This window comes from Balaenoptera acutorostrata, chromosome 10, assembly GCF_949987535.1.
Source record: "Balaenoptera acutorostrata chromosome 10, mBalAcu1.1, whole genome shotgun sequence".
NCBI classification, from domain to species: domain Eukaryota; kingdom Metazoa; phylum Chordata; class Mammalia; order Artiodactyla; family Balaenopteridae; genus Balaenoptera; species Balaenoptera acutorostrata.
The window spans coordinates 6,941,307-6,965,270 of NC_080073.1; the positions used below are offsets into that span (position 1 = coordinate 6,941,307).

Consider the following 23,964-nt stretch of genomic DNA (forward strand, 5'->3'; position numbering starts at 1 on the left):
GAGGGAGATGCACCAGGGAAGGCAGCAAAGCATCCTGATGAAGAGTATGTCTCTGGGTCCAGACTGCCTGAGTTCAAATCCCAGCTCTGCCACTCGCTAACGCTGTGACCTTGGGCAAGTGACTTCACCTCTCTTGGCCTCAGTTTCCTCATATGTTCTAGGGAATAACAAGACTACCTGTCTCATAATGTGGTTGTATGGATTGGTAATAATCACAATAATTTGTGCTTACCATGCGCTTGACTCAATTCTTAGTATTTTGCATGAAATAATTCACTTAAGCCTCATAATACCTATGAGGTAGATACTATTACTCCCGCTCCCTTTTTTTAAGATAATGAAACTAAAGTTAATTGGCCTCCCCATCTGTTGAGAGGTGGCAGAACTTGAACCCAGAGGCTGTGTCTTCTAGAGCCCCTCCGGTTAACCTCCACCAGCATCTCTACACACAGGCCTGCTTGGTCCCTGCCTCACCTGCTCCTCTCGGGGATATACCATTAGGGTCAAAACTCACAGGTTATGGTGGTGGTGCATGCCCGGATGGCCAAGGACCCCCGAGTGTTCCTGCAGGACTGCGGGTGGGAATCCCAAGCACACGCTTTCTTTGGTGTCTCGTGTCTCTGCTTAAGGCATCAGGCCCATTTTCAGTTCTACTCCGTAAGATACCAGTTGGTCCCAGTGTGAAACTAAGGCTTCCTGTTGCATCCTTGAGTGAAAGCGCCCTCCTGTGAGGTATGGCAGGCTTCTCCTGTGGCTCCAGCGCCCCCTGATCCAGGCTGGGAAGCCCTGTACCCCGGGTGGGAGCTCACTGGATTTGAACATGGTTCACAATTAGTTCCCAGTAAACTGGGAAGTAGCAGGGGGACGGGGGAGAATGACTTATTTTACAGGTGAAGAAACTGAGCCTCGGAAAAGTGAAGGGACTTGCCCAGGATCCCACAGCCAGGATTCAGGAGAGCTCGGATTTGAACCCAGATTGCTGTGATTTAGGATCCTGTGTTGGTCTTCCGAGAGAGAGGAGGGAGCGCCCCCTAGTGGGAGGGGAAAGAGCAATGGGCTGGCAGTCAGGAGATCCCAGCCCATCTCTGGGCTCTGTCCACTCTTGCTCTGTGTGTCTCTGGACAAGTTCCTTTCCCTCTCTGAGCTTCAGGTTCCTCACTGGGAAAATGAGATTAACCCTAAATTACCTCCAGCTCTAAAACTCTGTGCAAGGGGAAAGGATTGTGAAGGAAAGAGATGGGGCAGGGGAGGGGGGCACGAGGGAGGAGCTGAGGCTGGGGTGGGGCTCAGTCCCACCTTCCTGCCCCCACCTCTTCCCCCTCACTGTTCTGGGCCTAGGACGGCCAGCTTTCCGCGGCTGCTGGGCGGGGCCAGTCCCTGTGCCAGACCCAGCCGAGCTCAGCAGAGGCCCTTTGTCACCCAACGCTTGCCGGAGCCTTGGCCACCGGTGTTGGGTATCTGGGTGGATTGGGTTCTCTCCTGGCAGCTCCACAGATGCCACACTCCGGCAAGGGTGGCCAGGCGGGCAGGGAGTAGCCGGTGCTCCCTCCTCCTCCTGGGCTCCCCAAGGGACGTGGCAGCCGCTGTCCGTGGTTCCGGACTCTGGGGCCCCAAGGTGAGGGTTCTGTGGACCCTGGCTCATTCTGGGGGCCACAGGGACATCCTGGTGAATATGCATGAGACGGACCCTCTGGCGAGGCTGAGGCACTTGATCAGTGTAGCTGTGGGTTGCGGGTGCAGGCGGGTTGCTTTCTCCCATCCCCACGCCCGTGAGACTCGAGTGGGGAGAGCAGTGCATTTCGGCAGATATAGGAGGCGTGGACAGGGGAAGCATCCACACTGGGGGGTCTGGGAGCTGTTACCTGGGGGCAGGGGCCCCTGATTGTGTGGGCATGGCATGTGCGTACACAGGGTTGTGAACACTGGTATTTTTGAGGGGAGGAGGTGGGGATGTTAAGATGACGCCTGTAAATGTGACTACGTGTGACAGTGTGCATGGTGGGGAGGGGTGTCCGCCAGCGTGTGTGTGAAGGGGGGCCCTGTGTTGGTGTGTGTGTATGGCAGTGGGTGGGCCCTAAAAGTAGGCAGGTGGGGTGTTGCACCCCGAGCGGCATGTCACAGGGTGTGTGTACACCGGGGTTCGTATCACGAAGTCATTGTGTCCATAGTGGACAATTAGGGGGATAGCATGTGTTATGAGGGTGCATCAGGCTATGCCGGGGGGGTGGTATAGCATGGAGGGCCTAGTGGGTGTCAGTACGTTTGGATTTGCAGTGTGTGCCGGTGCGCGATGGGGTATTGTACGAACATCCACGTCCAGGTATGTGTATGTGCGGTGGGTGTTATTTGGGGTGGGGGGCGTGTGTGTAGCACCTGCAAGCCGGGCCTTCCTGGGTACCTGTCGCATGCGGCCTCCAGTGCCTGACCCCTGTCACCACCCTCTGCTTGCCCCTGCAGGAGCCACCGCCCCTGACCATGTAGATGCCAGCTCCAGGGAGCAGCATGGGCCCCGCTGAATGGAGACTCCTGGGTCTACAGCCCTGAGCCCCTCCGGCCCCTGGACCTTGCCCCACGCCCGGGGACGCCCCTCAGAGCCCACCGCCGCTGTCGCCAGCCCACCTCGGCTGCCCCCCGGGGTCAGCTGCCAGGAGCCACAGCCGTCCAGTGAGGTTGTGCTGCGGACAGCCACGCGGAGCCATCGCCTGGCCGCCTCCTGTCCAGCACCGACCCTCGGGCCCGCCCCGAGCGGGGACTGCGGCAGACATGGGTGACATGACCAACAGTGACTTTTACTCCAAAAACCAAAGAAATGAGTCGAGCCATGGGGGCGAGTTTGGGTGCACGATGGAGGAGCTGCGCTCCCTCATGGAGCTGCGGGGCACCGAGGCCGTGGTCAAGATCAAGGAGACCTACGGGGACACTGACACCATCTGCCGGCGCCTCAAAACCTCACCTGTCGAAGGTAGGTGCACAAGGCTCAAACACGGGGTTTGAATTCGGGGCTCAGTCAGACCCTGGGCTCCCTTACCCAGGCCCCAGGAACCCCCTCGTCTGGGCTTGAGCATGGAACCAATGATTCAATTCCAGCTCCCCAGCCCCTGCTGCTGGGCTGGGTCATGTCCGACTCATCCAAATCCAGACTCTGACTGGGGATCCCTAGGTCTCTGGGGCAGCCGTGGAGCTGCTGGGAAGACAGGGCAGGCAGGAAGATGGGCTGTCACGGGAAAGGTGACAGATGCCCTTGTGTGTCTTGCCCTGGAGATGGGCATGGGGCTTTCTTACAACTGCCAAAATGAGCAGGCCTGCGATCTCCAGACAGGGAAGGTTTCAGCTTTCTGGAGGGGACCAAAGCCATGTCATCTGCCACAAGGCGGAGAGGAAAGGCACCAGCCCAGCTTGGGCACCAGAGCTCAGAGTTTAGGTTCCATCCCCACAGTTAGTTACCTTCCCCTCACCAGGAAGTAGAAAAGTTCCCTAAATAAACCCCAAAAGCACAGGTGTGAGGTACTCTGCCCTGGCACTCCCAGTCCTGCAACTTTGTGCAAAGAAGCTGCACTGAGCCTCAGTTTCTTCCTCTGGAAAATGGGGCCAGTACCTACCTCACAGTGCCTAGTGGAAGGCTGAGCATACAGTAGGTGCTCAATATGTGGCAGCCATTATTATTCTAAAGAGAGTGGATGACAATCCCTCCACCAGGTATAGACCACAGCCTGGGAGGCAGGCAGCATTTGAAGTCTCATCCCCACTGACAGACAAGAAATCTTTGGCTAGAGGTCCCTCCTACTCCATCTCCTAATTCCAGCCCCCATGCCCTGGGCACTGCTGGGCACTAACCCTGAAATGCATTTCCTGCAGAGGCTGCCTGTGGACCTAGCTACTCAGCCAGGGCCAGACAGTCCATTGCTGTGCCGGCACCCACTGTGCCCTGCGGCGCCAGGGGTCAGCGTCCCTCTTCGTCTGGGGCCCTCCTCTCTTGGGTCAGGAGGAAAAGCTAAGACTGGTCCTTCTTCCCACATTCGCTGCTGTCTCTGATGTTTTGCCCACCTTGCTGAGTCTGGGCAGAAGTTTAGAAACACCTTTTTCTTTTTTGATATTGTTTGGTTTTGTTTTGGCAGGGAGGGTGGAAATAGGGGAAGCGTCGTTTCTTCCCTGCGTGATTCTAGCTCAGGGCTTGAGAACAGCCACGTGTGGCCCTGAGATGGGAGTGGGCTCAGCCTGGGGGGCTCCTGGGCCCCGGCCTCATGTGAACACCAATCTGTGGCAGAATGGCCCATGCTCACCTCCACCATCAGTTTGGCACACCTGACCTGCTAGGAGGCAGGGTTGTCCCAATGGTCTTTGCCTTTTGAATGGGACCAGGAGATTCTCTTGAGTCAGGAATTCTTAAGTGTCTCTGGACCCCAGACTCTGTGGAGAACCTGATGGAAGCTATGGCCCCTCCCCGCAGAAGAATAGTCAACTGTGTGCAACAGTGTGGTCCACGCTACCAGCGTGTTCACAGAGCCCCTCCAAGCCAGGCCCTGGACCCCAGGTTAAGAAATCCGCCCTCCCCTCCCACCTGACAGGCTCGGGGACCTGGGAAATCGAGTGGCTCACGGCCACGCTCCAGCGCTGGGGACAACAGGTGTGCACCTGAGGGCAGGAATCCTGTCCTGCTCCTCTCTGAACATCCAGCACCCAGCCTGGCGCCTGGCACAGAGGAGGGTGGGTAACTGACCCATAAAACCCTGAGATGTGGCCACTGAGTCCCCAGCCCACAGAGGGCAGCTCTCAGACGGCTGAGCAGCCAGAACAGCAGATAATCCAGACCAAGTGCAGCAAGGACCCCAGGGATCGAGGAGAAATGAGATGGGTGGGCAGTGGAGGTTAGGGAAGGCTACCTGGAGGAGGAGGTGTTTGAACCTGGCTATGGAGGGAAGAGAAAGGAAAGCATGTGATGTGGCACAGAGCGACATTTCTTAGATAGAATTCCCCAGACTGCTGATGTGCTGCAAGAAGTTACGTGAAAAGAAAAATAAAGGAGACTTTGTTTTCTCATCTGTAAATTGGAAACGATAATGACAGCTCTGACTGTTGCTCTGTTGCCTGTCAGCTGTGTGCCTTTGAGGCTTTTGTCTGACCTCTCTGGGCCTTGGTTTTCTAATATTTCATGAGCATCCAGTGAGATCTCTCATGGGAAAGGTCCCTGAGAAGGAGGAAAGCCCATAGTAGGATTAACCAGAGCCCCTGCTGCATTGATCCCCTGAAGGATTTTCCAGGGTGCAGATGGAGCTGAAAGAGGTTTGGGGAAGGACAGAGGAGCGTAATGCTACTCTTGGACTTGGACTTGGACAACTTGGGTTCAAATCCCAGCTGTATCATTTAACAGCTGTGTGATTCTGGGCAAGTTACTCAGCCTCTCTGTGCCTTAGTTTCCTCATCCGAAAAATGGGATAATAATAGTGACTACCTCATAGGGTTGTGGTGAGGCTAAAGTGAAGTTGCTTAGTACCCCGCCTACCAGGCACACGAACAGCAGCACTGTGTGTTAGGATTCAGCCCCAGAGACTAAACGCCTCCATTTCCCCATCAGTAACATGGGTTTTGAACATTGAGTGAGATCAGGCCAAGTTCCCGGCATAGAAGTCCTCAATCAACATCAGCTTTTGTTGTTTCCAATATGATTATCACTACTCTGGAAGAAGCAGTCACGTTCTCCGGAAACGGTGGAATCTGACTCTTCTGGGACACTGGCCAGTGTCCGAGCTGGTGCTACACGTTTTACTAGGCTGTTCTGCATCCTTATCACCCACATTCCTGGAAGCAGGTGGTGTTACCCGTTTCACAGATGGGAAGCATGAGGGCTCAAGGTCACCACCATGGCTCACGTCAGCGCAGACTTCGAACACAGCTGTGTCAGACACCACAGCCACGTGTGCCCTCAGCCCCCAGCCACGCGCATGTACCTAGGAACAGTCCTGCGAAGGTGCCCTCTGTCTGCCAAGGGTCTGAGGAGGGTGGAGCCACCAGGGCACTTTTCGTTTTCCCTCTCATGCTCAGCATTTGTCCTGCCCTGTTTAGCCCTCTTCTGACTCAGAGAAATGCTTGGCCTCCAGCCCCAGCCCCCAACTTCAAAGCCCTGTGGTCTGGAGGTGTCCCAGCTCCAACCTGTCCCAGGGTCCCAGGTTGGCCATTCCCGACACCCCCTGCCCTAGTCTGCTGACGTCAGCAGGGAGCAGCCTCTGAGTCACACTCCCGGAAACTGCTCCAGGCCACGCATAACTTAGCCTTCCTGTTCACATCCAGCTAATTTTAGGCAAAAAGATCTCTGCAAGTGATAGAGGGGATCTGAAGCCATAGAAATCAACTCCCACCCAGGGCACCACCTGCTGCCCGCACAGGCCATGAGCTCAGCGCCCATGGTCTGGCAGTGTTGGATATTTCACTGGGCCATTGAGTGCCATTGCTTTCCTCTCCCACTGCTGGTTCTCTTCCATCCTGGTAATGCCCCTCCCTTCGTGCCCTCCACTGCTCCCTTCTTTTCACACCTGTCCAGCCTAGGACAGTAGAGCCCCTGAGACCCAGGTTTGAATCCTGACTGGCTTACTCCTCAAGGGACACTGGGAGAGTTCAGTGAATCCTCTCTGAGCCTCAGTTGTCTTATCTGTAAAATGGGCATAATAACACTACCTACCTCACAGGATGATGTGAGAAATAAATCAGGTCATCCACATGAAGGGCTTAGCACTGTGTGGCAGTCCCTAGACACTTACAAAATGATGTTTGTTATCATTGTTATTATTATACCCAAGTATCTCTTTTTAAAAAAAAATCATGCTCTGGCCCCATCCCTGTACAAAAATTAGGCCATTAAATAAGATGGTGCCCAACAAAGGGTCAATGTGCTATCAGAGGAGGCTTCCCAGGGGAGGTGGCTTCGCATTGTCTGGAAAGATGGGTAGTGGGTGTTGGGGTGGCCTGTGAGCCCTGAGGCAGGAGCTGATTGTCATTCTCCACTGTGTCCCAGCACCTGCTGCAGTGCCTGGGACTCAAAAAGCATCAGCAGAATGAAGGAAGGGAGGGAGAAAGAAGAGGTGCGGGTGCTCAGTGCCCATCTCTGTGTAGTATGGAAGGCTGCAGTGTGGGGACAGGACACAGGATACCCTGCGTCACCCAGAGAACACTTAGCTTCGGTTCCCGGGAGCCCGGAGTGGCAGTGCCCTGAGCCACTCACTCGGCATGCATGGCTCTCGTCCTTCACTCCTGACCCTGCACCGCCGGCTGTCAGCAGGGGCAGCTCAAGAGGCCCTGCTGGGCGCTCCCTGCATTGCATATTTCATGGTGGGGGAGAAAGGGGACAAAGAAGACAGGGCAGCCGCAGGGTAAGGTGGGAACCGGATACATCGGAGTGTTGTGAAATGGAACCTCCAGTTAATTTTGTATGAATCCTATGGCCTGCCCAAGTCGGGGAGAGAGAGGGGCTGAGGGAGGACAGGAGAGCAGATCGTGGGAGATGGTACCCCATGTGGCATGAACACGATGATGAACGAGACACCCCTCAGACCTGGCAGGGCCCACATTGCGCAGAGCCACCATTGCGCAGGCACGGGGCGGGGGGAGGGGCACGAAGGCAGCGAAGGGGGTCTCCTGTTTGTCACTGTGACGCTCTATTTCTCCGTGTGCTCCGTCTCCCCAGGTATCTCTGGAGCCCTGAGAGGTCAACAGGGAAAGTGAGGCAGACACAGCTGTAGCAGTGTCCCAGGCAGGGTGGAGCCGGAGGGCCACTCAGACACAGGGTCCACGCAGGGAATTCATACCTGGCCAGAGATGAGGGAGGACGCCTCGCCCCACCAGCCCCTCCCCACCCCCGTCTTCATGTGAAGCAGCCCAGGACGATGTCAGGTGCGAGGCCTGGAGGAGCAAAGCTCCTCCAAGTATTTAAGAGGCTGAGGTAACCAACCACCTTCTCAAATACATGCAGGGGTGGAGGAGGGCGAGGCGTGAAGCCTGGGGAGGCTTTCCAGCCTTGCCTCTGTCACTAAGTAGGTTCATGACCTCAGGCAAGATATTTAGACTGATAACTTCAGCTTTCTCATCTGTAGAATGGGAATTGTGCTACTTCACTCTCTGCCGTTTGGAGATAGTGAGTTGAAAGTGCTTTGAAGGTTTTCTACCAAACAATCATCGTCTTCCAGTATTTACTGAGTATTTCTATCTATTAGGATTCTATTTGATAGAAACCCATCTCAAACTGGCTTATGCAAAAAGGGGATTTTCTGGCTTGTGCAACTGAGAAGTCCAGGGATTGTTCTGGCCTCAGGGCATGGCTGGATCCAGGGCCGCCAGTGCTGAGGAGGGCTTTGTCCATCCCTCTCCTGCTCTCTTCCACCTCCACCGTCCTCTGTATTGGCTTCATTCTCGGGCAGGCCTTCACCCCGTGAGGCCCCCAGCAGCCAAAGGCACCTCTTTCTCAGGGTTTCCCCCCTACTGGGTCACCTGGAGCCACTCTTGAACTAATTCCTGTGGCCAGAGGATGGAATAGGCTGATAGGCCAGACCAGGTCATGTGCTCACCCCAGAGGGGTGTGGTCCTACTATGTGCAGGGGAGGTATGGAAGAAGAGCAGGCATGCTGCATGCCCTTGAGGATGGGGAGAAAGGAAAGAATTGAGGAGGCAGGATTCAGGAGCACCAAATCTGGAGTGATCGTAATGACACTGTTAATAATTACACCAGGGGAGCAGGCAGAAGCTGGGTCCGTCCGGGTGGACGGGGGTCTACGACTAGTGTCCCACCAGTGAAGGGGCCAACTCTGTGTCATGGTCAAGTCCTGGCTCCATTCTTATCCAGCTGTGGAACATTGGGCCAGTTATCTAACCTCTCTGTGCCTCAGTTTCCTCATTTGTGCCATGAGATTACAACAGTGCCTCTTTCACAGGGTCGCTGTGAGGATCAGAGTAACACGTGTCAAGTGCTGAGTGCATGGCACATGGCAGGTGCTGTCTCAGTGTCAGCTGGGGACTCTGGGTGACTTGAAGGGACAGGTTGGGTTTAAATTAGTGGAGAAGAAAGAGGCAGCTTATCAGGGCAGATAATGGGCTTAGCAACACGTGTGAGTCTATGGGTTTCAAAAAATGAGCGCCGTATTTGATTTGCAATGCTTGTATTCCCTCCCCAACCCCCAGTGCCACTGGGAAAAATAAATCCCTTAGAAGCACAGCTTTCTGCGAAAGTCCGATGAATCACGTGTAGACGCTTTCCAGAATGCCACCCGCACATCTTTCTGAATCATCAATAAAATAAACCCACGTGTTGCATGATACGTGCTCTCCATCTTCCCAGGCTGGGGCAGCGGTGTCTATGCTGGGCAAACGGTTCTGCAGGCCTGGGGAGAATGCAGAACAGTTAGAGAAAGGGCCTGACCTGCCACTGACAGGAGGCTCCTGGGGGGGTTCCAGCAGGACCAGAGGGACTGCACCTTCCTTGACCGATGCTGCTTGGCTTGGCCAGTGCTTCGTCATCAGGCACCCAGAGGGGGCGTGGAGGATATGGGGTGGGGGGAGCATTTCAGGTAGGCCTCTCACTAGGCGGACCCACCATCCAAAAAGTCTGCATCCCAAAGCCACCTAGTGGCTGTAATTGACTGTGAGCAAACTTATCAGGGCCAGGTCCTTCCTTATATGGGCCTCACAGCAGCCCTGTGTGCAAGAAACCAAGGCTTAGGGAGGAAGATGGCCCTGATTTTTACTCTGAAGGCACCTTTGCTTTACAGAATGAATATGCCCTAAATGCTAAGGGCCTACTGTGTGCTCAGAAAAGAGGAGTGGGAAGAGCAATGACTTGAGTTCCAGCTCTACCCTTGGGGCCCTTGAGCAAGTCACTCCATCCCTCTGATCCTCAGTTTCCCCATCTGTAAATGGTATGATAAGAATGCCCACCTTCCAGAACCAATGGATACAGGTGTTCAAGATTGTCCCAGTTTTTCCCCTGTTTCTGTCGTACTGAGCGGAGATGTAAGCTGACGCACATTCACGCATTGAACAAATGTGTGTTGTGCACCTGCTATGCACAGGCTTGGGCCACATTGTTCCTCTGGATTCCGTATGCTCCTCAGGCAGTATCTGTGTGACGTGGCTGAACATGGGACAGGTGGGAGGCCGGGACAGGGCAGCCTTCCAGGACATCCCCTCTTGGTCCAGGACGGAGGAGCCCCTTCCTGACCCCCTTCTGCTCCAGAGCTCCCTAAAGATTCCCTGGAAAGGGGGGTGCAGAGCTGGGTTGTAAATCCATCTGCCCTGAAGACTCTTTCCAGTCTAGCTGTGCTAGGGCTGCCAGCTGTGACCCCAGTTCCAGCTGTGATACCAGGTACAGCTGTGATACACGGTTCAGCTGTGACCCCAGTTCCAGCTGTGATTCCAGGTACAGCTGTGATACACGGTTCAGCTGTGACCCAGTTCCAGCTGTGATTCCAGGTACAGCTGTGATACACGGTTCAGCTGTGATCCCAGTTCCAGCTGTGATTCCAGGTACAGCTGTGATACACGGTTCAGCTGTGACCCCAGAGACTCATTAACACGTACTGAGTGCTCACAGAAGGCCAGCTCTTCTGCTGAGGCTTCACGGCATCACCTCATTTAATCCACACAAACCCCTGTGAAACAGAAACTGTTTGTATCCCAGCTTTCCGATGAGGAAATCAGGGCTCAGGGCACCACCGCTAACAAGGGGCCCAGCCAGGACTGGTACCCAGACAGGCTGGCTGCCGAACGTGCCCTGAATCTACTGCCTCCTGTTGACAAGAGTAGCTCTACAGCAAGGGCGAGTGAGCTTCCGGGAAAAGGAGGGAGCAGTCTCTGCCCGACTGGAGACAGAGTCAGGAGAGGCTTCCTCTGAGCCAGGTGTCAAAGGGCGGGGAGCAGTTGAGCACACAGCGATGGGGAAGAGAGCACGTTCTTAATGAGAGGAGCACCTGAGCAAAGGCCCTGGGGTTGGAGCCGGGACATGCATGGGGAGAAGTGAGGGATTCATCGTGCCTGGAGCCTAGGATGTATCTCAAAGGACAGAGGACTCCAGCCCACAGACTATGGATTGATTTTTGTAGGCTGGGTTTTAGCTGGTGTGTTCATGCAGTGTGTGCAGACCGTCAGCCTGGTGATTGTGTTTCTGTTTGTCTATGCTGTGCTGTCCGCGTGAGTGTGAAATGGGCCGTGAGCTCCATGAGGGCGAGGCGTGAGTACAGCTCTGCTTCAGGGGCTGAGGAGCCAAAGACCTCGCTGAAGGCTGAGAGACTGCGGTTTGGGTGAGGTGGTTCTGATACTAGGTTCCCTGGGGTTCCCTGGAGGTGCCCCAGGGCACAGGGAGATGCTGAGTGGGGGGCTCTGGCCTTTCTGCCCCACCATGTAACAGAGCAGCTCCTTTTGTTTTGTTTTGTTTTGCATGGTAAAGCATCTGGTGAGATTTTTTTTTTTAAACAAAGAATTTTTTAAAAAGAAAAGAAAAAAATTTGAAAACCTCTGGTACTAGAGAAAGCTACTGAACTGTAGTGTCTAAAAGCCTGGGTTGGAGCTCAGGTTCTATAAAGTCTCAGTGCCTCGGTTTTTGCATCTGTAAAATGGAGTGGGTAATATCCAGCCCCCAGGGTCCATACTGGTCTCTGGATTAAATGAGAAAACACACTCAGAGAGCCTGGCCCACAGTGGGGCCTTGGGAGGTTCATCTTGCAGCCACTCCACCCTAACCACGTTCTGGCCTCGTGCGTGGCCCACCCACCTGTGTTAGAGGACACACAGGGCTGCTAAGCCTCGAGTGGGGACCAATCTGACTCTTCCCCCTGTTGACTGAGACATCTCCAAGCCCCACCGCCAATGAAGAGGGCAGGTCTAGGAGCCTCTGGGGCTCCTCCAGGTCCTCAGGAACCACCGCCCCGCCAAGAGCAGTACAGACATCAAACTGGCCAAAGGGTGACTAACTCAGAGCCAGCCCCCAGATCCCTCTTCCCTTGAAAGACTATAACTTCATATCCTTGGGGTGTAGCTGAGGCCCCACCCCAGCCCTGGCCGGGGCAGTGCCCTCAGCCCTTTGCCCCAAGCCCCGCCCCCCCCAGCTTCCCTACCAGGCGGCTTCCGAGTCCTGCCCACACTGGCTTCCAAAGACCCGTGTGGGGTTCCCATGCAATAGGTCTGCCCTGGACACCAGACTCTGGTTACTTCACCTCCCTGAGTCTCAGTTTCCTCATCTGTCAAGCGGGCTGAGCGGGGAGAGAGGCTGCTCGGTAACCACAGGCTACACCGTGTCTGGCGTTAGGGCGACCTCAGTTGTCCACCCAGCCCAGGTCCCACAAAGTGCAAGAGAGCTGAGGCCGCCTGTTCCTGCAGGCCTGCCTGTCACACGAGAGGCCCCCACAGGGCAGGTGAGTTACTTATACAGGCCCCCCCCCTCTCCCCACAGCGATTATCTTACTCCTCCTGGCACAATCCCGGCCCTGCTGTGGTTTCAGACGCACAGTTATTTATAGTCAGTGGAAATTAGGGCCTCTGCAGATGGTTCCCTCGTACCCACCTGCCAGTGTCAGCCTCCACCCCAAAGGGAGGCCCCCTAGAAATTTCTATGGCCCCAGCAAATGATCCCAGGGACCATTCTGAGCAGAGAAGACTCAGAGGCTCTTTCTATAGGATAACATTGGAGAAGATGCCAGAGAGTTGAGAAGCAGAAGTGAGCCCTTCCCATGGGAGGATCTGGGAGGGCTGCATGGAGGAGGCCGTATTTGAGCAAGATGCTGAGAGATAGGCAGGGTTTGCAGTGGAGAAGGACACTCCACGTAGAGGGAAAAGTGTAGACAAAGGCACAGAGGCAAAGAAGGTTATGTAAAGGGAAGAGCCGATCATTCTGTTTGGTTACGGCTTGAAGGAGGGAACCACAGCAGTAGTGGTAATAATTCAGAGTAACTGAGCATCGTAGATGCTCCAGACACTGTTCTAAGAGTATTACGCACATCATCACCTCATTTGATCCTCCTGACAACCCTATGGAGTAGGCACTAGTAGTATCCCCATTTTTACAAATAAAGAACCTGAGGCACAGAGAAATTAAATCACTTGCCCGTGGTCACACAGCTAATGAGTGGAATTCCAGAGTCCATACTAGGACTCCAAATGTTAAGGCACAAAGTTTGGGCTTAAATTAAGAGTCAGGAGGGAGGCCTTGAAGGTTCTCGAGCAGAGGAGCAGTGTGGCTAGGACGATTGGTCTGGCAACCGTGAGTATGGGTTGGATGGGGAGATACCCCAGGAAATAAAGCCAGTGAGGAGGGAAGGGCAGGCATCCAAAAGAGAGGGCTGGACCCAGCCGGGGATGGTGATGAAGAGGAGGGCACACCATACAGCAGGACATAGTCTGTGATAGACAGTCAAGGGTGAGAGTGTCATGCAGACTCGGTTTCCAAGACAGCAGCTGGCCGCTTGTGGTGGAGACGGGCCAGCAAGGAGAGGAGCAAGGCTGGGGTGAAATGAGAGGTCTCTGCTGGGCACTGTGCATCCTCAGGGCCCGGGGGATAGGAAGGCAGGCCCGGAGGCAGAACATCTAGATGACAGAGACACCTACAGAGAAGTCCTGTCTCTGCTAACAAGTCCCAAACCTGCATGGGGGGAGGGCAGAGATCTGGGCCTGTGCTGTTCACTGCTGTATACTAGTGCCTGGAACAGTGCCCGGCAGAGAGTACAGTAAATAAATGTGCAGGAATGAATTCACCTGGGGTGCTCATCAAGCACAGGTCCTTAGGGAACACCAGCTGCTAAGGGAGCAGGCAACCAGCAAAGCAGGAGAAGTCAGAGAGGTAGAAGCAGAGTGTCACCTGCAGGTAGGGTGTGATCAGGGTGTCTGACACTGGATAGGCAATCAGTTAGTAAGGGTTGCCAGGAGGGGTCCAAGGAGGATAATGAAGGATTAATAGCCCCAGGGACAGGCTGCTGCATGAGATCTTGGGAAACCTCTGCTGGACAAAATACAGTAAGTCCCCTACATACGAACATTCAAGTTGCAAACTTTCAAAGATGTGAACGTGCCCCTGTATGCCAGCTGTTGTACTGTACTACTGTAATTTTCAAGGTACTGTACTGTAAGATTAAAAACTTTTTATTTTTTGTTTTTTATGTATTATTTGTGTGAAAAGTGTTATAAACCTATTACAGTACAGTACTATATAGCTAAGTGTGTTAGTTGGTTACCTAGGCTAACTTTGTCGGACTTAAAAACAAATTGGGCTTACGAATGCACTCTCAGAATGGAACTTGTTCATATGTAGGGGACTTACTGTAGCAGAATAGAACATTCCCTGGGGCTGCCCCGACACTCAGCAGCTCAGTCGGGTCAAGGCAGATGGGATAATAGCCTGAGGGACTCGCAAACCCGTGGGACCACAGGTCTGGAGTGGCTCTCAGGGAACATCTCAGCCAGCAATCCCAGGGTGCACTGAGGCCCAGGAGGGAAGGGACCTGCCCAGGTGTACCGTGGGTGAGGTCCTGACCCAGGGCCGGGGCCCCCGAGTCGTCCCTGCACATGGTGAAGGGGGCAGACGTCCCTCTTCCCTGCCCCCATTGCAGCCTCCTCACCTCCCCACAAAACCTCAGCTCTCATTCATCCCTGCCCTGCTGCTGTATACATTTCCAGGGGCCGCCATGACGAAGGACCACAAACTGAGTGGCTTAAACAACAGAAACGTATTGTCTCACCATTCTGAAGGCTGGAAGTCTGAGATCGAGGTGTCGGCAGGGTTGGTTCCTTCTGAGGGCTGTGAGGGAAGGGTCTGTCCCAGGCTTCTCTTCTTACCTTGTAGGTGATCGTCCTCTCCCTGTGTCTTCACATCGTCTTGTCTTCCCTCTGTGTGTGTCTGTCTCTGACTGCAAATTTCCTCTACGTAAGGACACCAGTCATACTGGAGTAGGGCTCACCCTCAAGACCTCATCTTAACTTAGCAACTACTCACCTCTGCAGTGACTCTATATGGTCACATTCTGAGGTTCTGCGGCTTAGGACTTCAGCATATGGACTGGGGCGGGGGGCATAATCCACCCAGAACATTCTCCCTTGAGACAATCACTTCTATGCTTGGAGCCACGGTTTCTCTCCTGTAAAGTGGGGATGTACAGGGGGACAGATGAGGACTGTGGTGAGGGCAGACGAGCTCCCTTCCATGTGAACACGTGTGTCTCCGAGAGCCCATCACACAGTGGGCATTAGGAAGCAGCGATACAGCCTAAGCGTTCAGCAGCAGGCGTCCTGGGTCTGTTCCCAGCTGTGCCGCTTACTTACCAGCTGTGTTGTGCGAAGCAAATGACTTGACCTCTCAGAACCTGTCTACTCATCTGTGAAACAGTACTTGCTTGTGATCCGTTGTAGGGAACAAATGAGTTGCTGTGAGTAAGAACACACAGTTCAGTGCAGGAAGCCTGCAGGGAACGGAAACTGCCATTATTGTTATTATTGTTATCACTATCATCATCATTATTTACATATTATAGGTTCAAGACGCTGAGGCCCAGAGAGGGAAAGATCTTGCCCAAGCTCAACAGCCGTCTGGCACAAAACCAAATGAGAACTCAGGTCTCCTGACCCGCAGTCCCAGCTTTTTTTAACCACATCCCTGTGTGATATTTTTTTAAAATAATTCCTGAATGCCTAACATTAGGAAAGCAATTAAACCGCCTTCAGCTTCTCCATGTGCCTGATGGAACAATGTGGGAAATTGTTGTTACAGAGAACAAGAAGCAGTGTGGATGAGGCTCGTGATATAGTGCAGTGTGAAAAAAGCAGGGTGTAGCATGGTACATGGCAACAACTCCATAGAAACAGATGCGGGGAAAAAAGGCTGAAAAGAAACATCCAGAAAGTGCCGGTGTTGTGGTTACGGGTGAGATTAGGGGTGCTGGTTTTTCTCTCAGCTTCTCCTTCTGCACTGCTGGGGATGTTCTAAGGTGGGTCAGCTAAGGCATGCTGGTTGTAAGCAACAGAAGCCATCTGGGCAGCATACTGCAGATCTGAGGGCAGAACAGGTCCCCCTGTGTCAGAGCAGAGGCTGGAAAACCGAGGGAAATTGGGACGTGCAGGAATGGGTGGCAGGACTGACAGAACAAATGCGTCCTTGGGGAATGTGGGCGGGGGTGGGGGGGGGCGGAATCTGCTCCAGCTGTCTTGGGTCCTTGTATTGCTCAAGATTCCAGGCAGCGCTGTGCTGGCAGACGTTTAACATGCAGCCCTCTGGGTTGGGAGGGTGTCCTCGTGTGTAGTGTGTGCTAATTTCCACGGTGGCTGCCCTGGGAGACAAGCATTTTCAGCCTCCCATCTCATAATAAAGAAACTGAGACTCAGAGAGGGCTCGCGTGGGGTTGCACAGTGAGTGGGTGACAGTTGGGACTTGTCCTTGGGTCTCCTCACTTTCCCGGTCCTGTGCCCCTTGCCCCACCTCTTTCCTTGCTGGGATGTGTTTGGAGGAATCACAGTGTCAGAAAAAGAGCTCCCTAGTCTATTAGAAGCTGGAGCTGGGAGCTGGGAGAGAGCCAAGTCCCAAGAAACCACTGAGTATTCATTGAGAAAAAGTGGTCACCAAACTGTCCCCATCCCAGAGAAGGAGGCATGTGGGGAAATCCTGGGCAAGCCCCACTGAAGGAAAAAAAAAAAAAAATATATATATATATATATATATATATATATATATATATATATATATATATATCCCTGCAGAGGCAAACTGTAGAGTGCAGTGGGTAGCTTTGTAAATTACCACATTTTGGCTCAACTCCTAAAGGGCCCAAGTGTTTTCCTTCCACTTGATAGAGGCAGCTATAGGATATCTGGTGAGTGGGCAGGCACCATCCTAGACTTTTGTATCTTAAGCTTCCTGAGGACAAGGGCAGTCTCATTTGCCTCTGAAACCTCAGCACCTAGCGGGGATTCTGCATAAATGAAAATATGAGTGATGGTGACATGTGTAAGCATGCTAAGGGCTCCCTAGTCCACCTGCCCCCAACCAGAACCCTCAGCCCAGCTCAGCTTGAGCATCACAGAGATACCAGAAAATCTAACCCTGGCCAAAGCTGCCAGCAATGTCTCCACCACCTCCCGGTACATGCACCAGGCCAGCTTCCCTGCATTCCCACTGTTTCCTTACCTGAAAAGGTATGTCCTTTTCATCCCCACCTAGAGGTCAGGTCCCGGGGGGAGGGTGCCAGCCGGGAGAGGCTGTGATCTAACAGAGATGCATGTCCTGCTGCCCCCTTTCCAGCCTCAAGGATGCATGAGCTGGCATGAAGCTGCCAGCATCCTCTTGAAGTCCTGGGAGATCTAATTACCCAGACAAGGGGAAAGTGTTGAGTGAGTGAACGCTGGGGTTTGGAATAATCCGTTTTCTGACTGCTGCAGTTAATGTGAGGCCAGGCTGCAAAAGTGTCCCTGTGATGTTCTGACAATGGGCTTCCGGGACAGCTGGCTGTTTGATCTGGAACTGCCAGCTTTTCTGTCTCCCCCAAAGGTTTCCTAAATTGTCCTAACAATTACCATCTCGGGGAGCCAGCCGTGTTTCTGGCTTCGGCACAGTAACAAAGAAAGTGCAGCCACGATGTGGGAGGCTGATGGAGACCAGCCTTGGGGCTGCAGTGAGTTCCAGCCCCGAGGTTTCATTCTGAGCACTGGAGGATGGTGGGGATTGGGGAAAGTGCCTTTTATGTGTGGCATCTCTTTTCAATATTGTTACCATTTTAGAGATGAGGAAACTGAGGTACCGTGTGCCAAGGTCATTTGCCAACAGGTTGCAGAGGTGACATCCGAACCCAGGCCCACCTGGCCCAAGTCCCCACTCTTCAGTGTGTTCTAGACGCCCTCAGATCTTAGATGTTTTTTTCCTATCTGCGGGTATTGCAATTTCAGAGGCTCTTGGGACACGTCCTGCCAGCTCTGTCCTGAAGTTTGTCCCTGAAAAGTGCCAGGGATGATGATTTCATGCTAGCGTGTTTCTCAGTTAATGGATATTTTTACCTTCTGCTGTAAATATCTAAGAAAGAATTGCTTCCAGTCGATGCTGGACCAAGTAGTACGGAGTTGGAAGGTGTCAGCAGAAAAACCTAGAGTGGAACAAAAGGCTGGAAGTTCCCAAGCACCTATTAAGCTCCAGGCATCAGAAAGCTCTTTCATTTGTTCATTCATTCATTCATTCATTCAGTAGATGTTTCTTGAACACTTACTATGTGCTGGACATAGTTCTAGGCCCTGGGGATAGATACAGCAGCGAATGAACCCAAAAATGTTACTGGCCTTGTGGGGCTTGTGTTTGAGTGTGGGTGGCAAGAAAAAAAGCCAAGTAAATGGAAAAATAATTGAGATCATCCATTGTAATAAGGGCTCTGGAGGAAATAAACAAGGGCCTGGGGAGTAATAACAGAGAGATGTCTGAGATCCTGGGATCGGGAGGCAGAGAGGACCTGGAGAACGAAAGGAAGGCTGCCCTGTGGAATGAGGGGAAGTGTGGACAGAGGCTTGGAGTGGGGGCCTGAGGGCAAGCCAGCGAGGGCTGGGCAACCACAGGAGCTGCAGGAAGGCTGCGGAGTTTCCTCTCAAGTGGGGCAGCTGCCGGAGAGCTGAGAACAGGAGAGGGACATGATAACGTTATCTCGTTCATTCTTGCCAGGCCCTACAAAGCAGGTACCAAATCCGCACTCCAGAAGGTGAGGAGAGACCAAGGCACTGAGTGGATATGGCTCAGCCAGGGAAGAGGTGGTGACAGGGCCACTTTTTAAACCAGACCTGGGTGAGGGTCTCTGCATCGCCCAGCCAGCCAGGGGTCAGCATGGCCAGAAACCCAGCTCTGGTCTCCTAGCACAGTGCCCTGTCTCCAAAGGTCTTGCTGCTTTGTTCTGTTCCTTTTGGTTTTGTTGCTGGGCCACGGGCTGAACAGAACTCAATGGAGTGTAATTTGAGGGTTCATCGGAAACATTTTGTTTCCCTGTATGATTACAAGCCGAGGCAGAGATGTGTGTTGCTGGTTGCTAGGCAACCAGGTGTGACCCAGTGAGTGGTAGGGGCGATGATTCTTCCCAGACGGCAGTGGCAGGTCCACCCACCCTCGCCTCTCCGTAACCCCTCAAGATCCAGACCCTCCCAGCCGGGCAGGAGAACCCCAGGGACTCATGATGAGGGGGACAAAATGCAAAGTAAGTGCTAACAGGAGAGGGTGACAACTCCAAACACACATGAGATGAGTTCAGGCCCACAGGAAAAATAAAGAGAAGGACCTATGTATGGAAAGCCCTTTATGACCATAATAGTGGCCCACACTTACCTTGTGCCAAATACTGTTCTAAGCACATTAACAAACATTAACTCGTTGTATCTTCACAGCAAGCCTATGAGGCAGTTACTATCAAAATCCCCATTTTAAAGATGGGAAAACTGAAGCACCTGGGGGTTAACATACCCATCCTGTAAGTGGCAGAGGCAGGCAGTCCAGCCCCAAGCCCAGTACCAAAGCAAATGGGTGGATGGCCTGTCTGAGAGATCAGATTGGGGGTCAGCGAGGAGAAATAGAACACATGAGAGATTTACTCAAAAACTGAAGTTGAGGGCTTCCCTGGTGGCGCAGTGGTTGAGAATCTGCCTGCTAATGCAGGGGACACGGGTTCGAGCCCTGGTCTGGGAAGATCCCACGTGCCGCGGAGCAGCTGGGCCCGTGAGCCACAACTACTGAGCCTGTGCATCTGGAGCCTGTGCCCCGCAACGGGAGGGGCCGCGATAGTGAAAGGCCCGCGCACCGCGATGAAGAGCGGTCCCCACACCGCGATGAAGAGTGGCCCCCACTTGCCGCAACTAGAGAAAGCCCTCGCACGAACCAAAGACTCAACACAGCCAAAAATAAATAAATAAATAAATAAAGTAGCTATAAAAAAAATTAAAAAAAAAAAAAAAAAACTGAAGTTGAATCAGTTCAGCTCGTATTGGGACCCTACTGTGTGCTGGATAGTTTGCCTTATACAGAAATGAGGTAAAGATCTGGAGCTGGTGGAAAGGGAGTGGTGGCAAATAGACCCAAGCAGGCCATCGGAATATTTACCAGGGTGTGGTGGGTACTATGAGAGAAGGGAAAGATGCTGGGAGAGGGTGGCGTTGAGGCAGACCCCAGAGGAAAGGAGACAGACCCAGGCCTGGAAAAGGAACCAAAGGTAGAAGGAGAGGCATTTCAGGTGGCACTTTATCACCTGGAATTAGAATGAATTTTTTAGGTGTCTGTCCCCACCCCAGACTGCGAGCTCCTCAAAGCAGGAATAACATGGGCATTAAGGGAACTAATAACCTGTGCGGGGTTGTGAATTTCACATACCTTGGACTGGACTTATCTACCACAGGAAAACAGGACTGCATCAGCACCTGCAGGATTTGAAGCTGCAGGGAAAGTATTTATTTTTGTGTCCTTAGGAGACAATACATATATGACATTTTGGATGCAGTGATGGAATGTTTATTTAATAAATATGTGAACAAAGAAGAAAGGGGAATAAAAGAATGAATAATCCCACTACTGGGCATATACCCTGAGAAAACCATAATTCAAAAAGAGTCATGTACCACAATGTTCATTGCAGCTCAATTTACAATAGCCAGGACATGGAAGCAACCTACGTGTCCATCGACAGGTGAATGGATAAAGAAGATGTGGCACATATATACAATGGAATATTACTCAGCCATAAAAAAAACGAAATTGAGTTATTTGTAGTGAGGTGGATGGACCTAAAGACTGTCATACAGAGTGAAGTAAGTCGGAAAGAGAAAAACAAATACTGTATGCTAACACATATATATGGAAACTAAAAAAAAAAAAAAAGGTTCTGAAGAACGTAGGGGCAGGACAGGAATAAAGACACAGATGTAGAGAATGGACTTGAGGACACGGGGAGGGAGAAGGGTAAGCTGAGACAAAGTGAGAGAGTGGCATGGACATATATACACTACCAAATGTTAAATAGATAGCTAGTGGGAAGCAGCCGCATAGCACAGGGAAATCAGCTCGGTGCTTTGTGACCATCTAGAGAGATGGGATAAAGAGGGTGGGAGGGAGACGCAAGAGGGAGGGGATATGGGGATATATGTATACGTATAGCTGATTCACTTTGTTGTACAGCAGAAACTAACACACCATTGTAAAGCAATTATACTCCAATAAAGATGTTAAAAAAAAAGTGAATGAATGAATGAGAGAGAGAGATTAGTCTTAACGGTTCAACAGGGGATGTTAGACACTACTTGTTGAACATTTAGAGCCATTGCGACTTCCAGAGTGGGGAAATAAATGTCTAATGGACACTTAAGGGGGATCAGAGCAGCATTCACTGTGGGTCAGAGGGTGGTGGTTCTGGGAGGGAGATCCGCCAAGGAGCCATTGCAGAAAGGGCCAAATGAGAGACGCTAGGGTCCCAAACTCAGGTGATGACCTCAAGAGTGAACAAGAAAGGTCAAACCCAAGAAATCCCAGGGAGGCTGGTCCGTATGGTCTGAAGGAGGGATAGATTTGAAGGAAACGAAGAGCTTGGTCTTAGACCTCCTGAATTGGAGACGTAAATAAAACAACCAGGTGGGGCTACCTTGTGGGCCCCTTAACATCTTGGCCCAGGGATTGAAAGAGAAAGAGAACAGGATGAGAGACACCGTGAATACCTGAAACACAAGCCCCCACATCCTGAACCCACATCTGTGGCAGACATCACTAATCAATCCCCATGCTCAGACTCCTCAAATTCAACTCCAGGTAACCCCTGCTAATCAATCACAGTTGACTTGCAAGATGAAACTTATTTGTGGCCCCTGTCCTAGGAGTGGCAAGGGGAGCCTTCAGATTGGACCACTCTCTGAAAGCCAGAATAGAAGAAGAAAGGGGCTGATGAAGGAGCAGAGGTGGGAACAGGGAGGCCTCGAAGTTAAGGTTGGGTATAAACCACCTGAGGTCCAGATCAGAACCATGAATTTTCCGTCTGTAAGAAAGACTTTAAACACTTAAACTCCTTTTTTTTTTTAACATCTTTATTGGAGTATAATTGTTTTACAATGGTGTGTTAGTTTCTGCTGTATAACAAAGTGAATCAGCTATGTATATATATATACATATATCCCCATATCTCCTCCCTCTTGCATGTCCCTCCCACTCTCCCTATCCCACCCCTCTAGGTGGACACAAAGCACCGAGCTGATCTCCCTGTGCTATGCAGCTGCTTCCCACTAGCTATCTATTTAACATTTGGTAGTGTATATATGTCCATGCCACTCTCTCACTTTGTCCCAGCTTACCCTTCCCCCTCCCCGTGTCCTCAAGTCCATTCTCTACATCTGTGTCTTTATTCCTGTCCTGCCCCTACGTTCTTCAGAACCTTTTTTTTTTTTTTTAGTTTCCATATATATGTGTTAGCATACAGTATTTGTTTTTCTCTTTCCGACTTACTTCACTCTGTATGACAGTCTCTAGGTCCATCCACCTCACTACAAATAACTCAATTTCGTTTTTTTTATGGCTGAGTAATATTCCATTGTATATATGTGCCACATCTTCTTTATCCATTCACCTGTCGATGGACACGTAGGTTGCTTCCATGTCCTGGCTATTGTAAATTGAGCTGCAATGAACATTGTGGTACATGACTCTTTTTGAATTATGGTTTTCTCAGGGTATATGCCCAGTAGTGGGATTGCTGGTCGTGTGGTAGTTCTATCTTTATAAACACTTAAACTCTTTAAGAGTTTTTTTTTTAAGGAACCCTTTTTTTTTATTCTTTTTTATCCACTCTGTATATCTTTTTTTTTAATCAGTCATCAATTTTATACGTATCAGTGTATACATGTCAATCCCAATCGCCCAGTTCAGCACACCACCATCCCCACCCCACCGTGGTTTTCCCCCCTTGGTGTCCATACATCTGTTCTCTACATCTGTGTCTCAACTTCTGCCCTGCAAACCGGTTCATCTCTACCATTTTTCTAGGTTCCACATACATGCGTTAATATATGATATCTGTTTTTCTCTTTCTGACTTACTTCACTCTGTATGACAGTCTCTAGATCCATCCACATCTCAAGAAATGACTCAATTTCGTTCCTTTTTATGGCTGAGTAATATTCCATTGTATATATGTACCACAACTTCTTTATCCATTCGTCTGTCAATGGGCATTTAGGTTGCTTCCATGACCTGGCTATTATAAATAGTGCTGCAGTGAACATTGGGGTGCATGTGTCTTTTTGAATTATGGTTTTCTCTGGGTATATGCCCAGTAGTGGGATTACTGGGTCATATGGTAGTTCTATTTTTAGTTCTTTAAGGAACATCCATATTGTTCTCCATAGTGGCTGTATCAATTTACATTCCCACCAACAGTGCAAGAGGGTTCCCTTTTCTCCACACCCTCTCCAGCATTTGTTGTTTGTAGATTTTATGATGATGCCCATTCTAGCTGGTGTGAGGTGATACCTCATTGTAGTTTTGATTTGCATTTCTCTAATAATTAGTGATGTTGAGCATCTTTTCATGTACTTCTTGGCCATGTGTATGTCTTCTTTGGAGAAATGTCTATTTAGGTCTTCCGCCCATTTTTAGATTGGGTTGTTTGTTTCTTTAATATTGAGCTGAATGAGCTGTTTATATATTTTGGAGATTAATCCTTTGTCCGTTGATTCGTTTGCAAATATTTTCTCCCATTCTGAGGGTTGTGTTTTCGTCTTGTTTACAGTTTAAGGAACCCTTTTTTAAGCAAAATCACTCAGCTATAATTATTCATTCATTCCAGTTAGTGAAAAAGCATCCATTCTTATGAAGAATAATATTCTGAGGGTACAGTTTGATAACTTTCCTGAGAAGCCTAACTATTCTCAACTGACTTCGGTTTTATTGTTTGGTGAAGACTCTAGGGAGAGTGCTTTTCTCCTACTGTGGGCTCTGTGTCCTGCCCGCCATTCATGCCACGC

General features: G+C 51.4%; 1 protein-coding gene across 8 annotated transcripts in view; it reads left to right on the forward strand.

Annotated features, from left to right (window-relative positions):
* Positions 1-2,561: 2,561 nt before the first annotated feature.
* The window catches only part of ATP2B2 (ATPase plasma membrane Ca2+ transporting 2), a 115,759-nt gene continuing 94,356 nt past the window's right edge, over positions 2,562-23,964 (forward strand). For 6 of the 8 annotated variants that reach the window (XM_057555230.1, XM_057555224.1, XM_057555225.1 and 3 more), the window contains exon 1: positions 2,662-2,962. In XM_057555230.1, the coding sequence (XP_057411213.1) occupies positions 2,764-2,962 (199 nt within the window). In that variant the 5' untranslated portion in view covers positions 2,662-2,763. Of the gene's footprint in view, positions 2,963-23,964 lie in introns of all 8 variants that reach the window. The other 2 variants (XM_057555229.1, XM_007192572.3) reach the window with 1 other exon arrangement.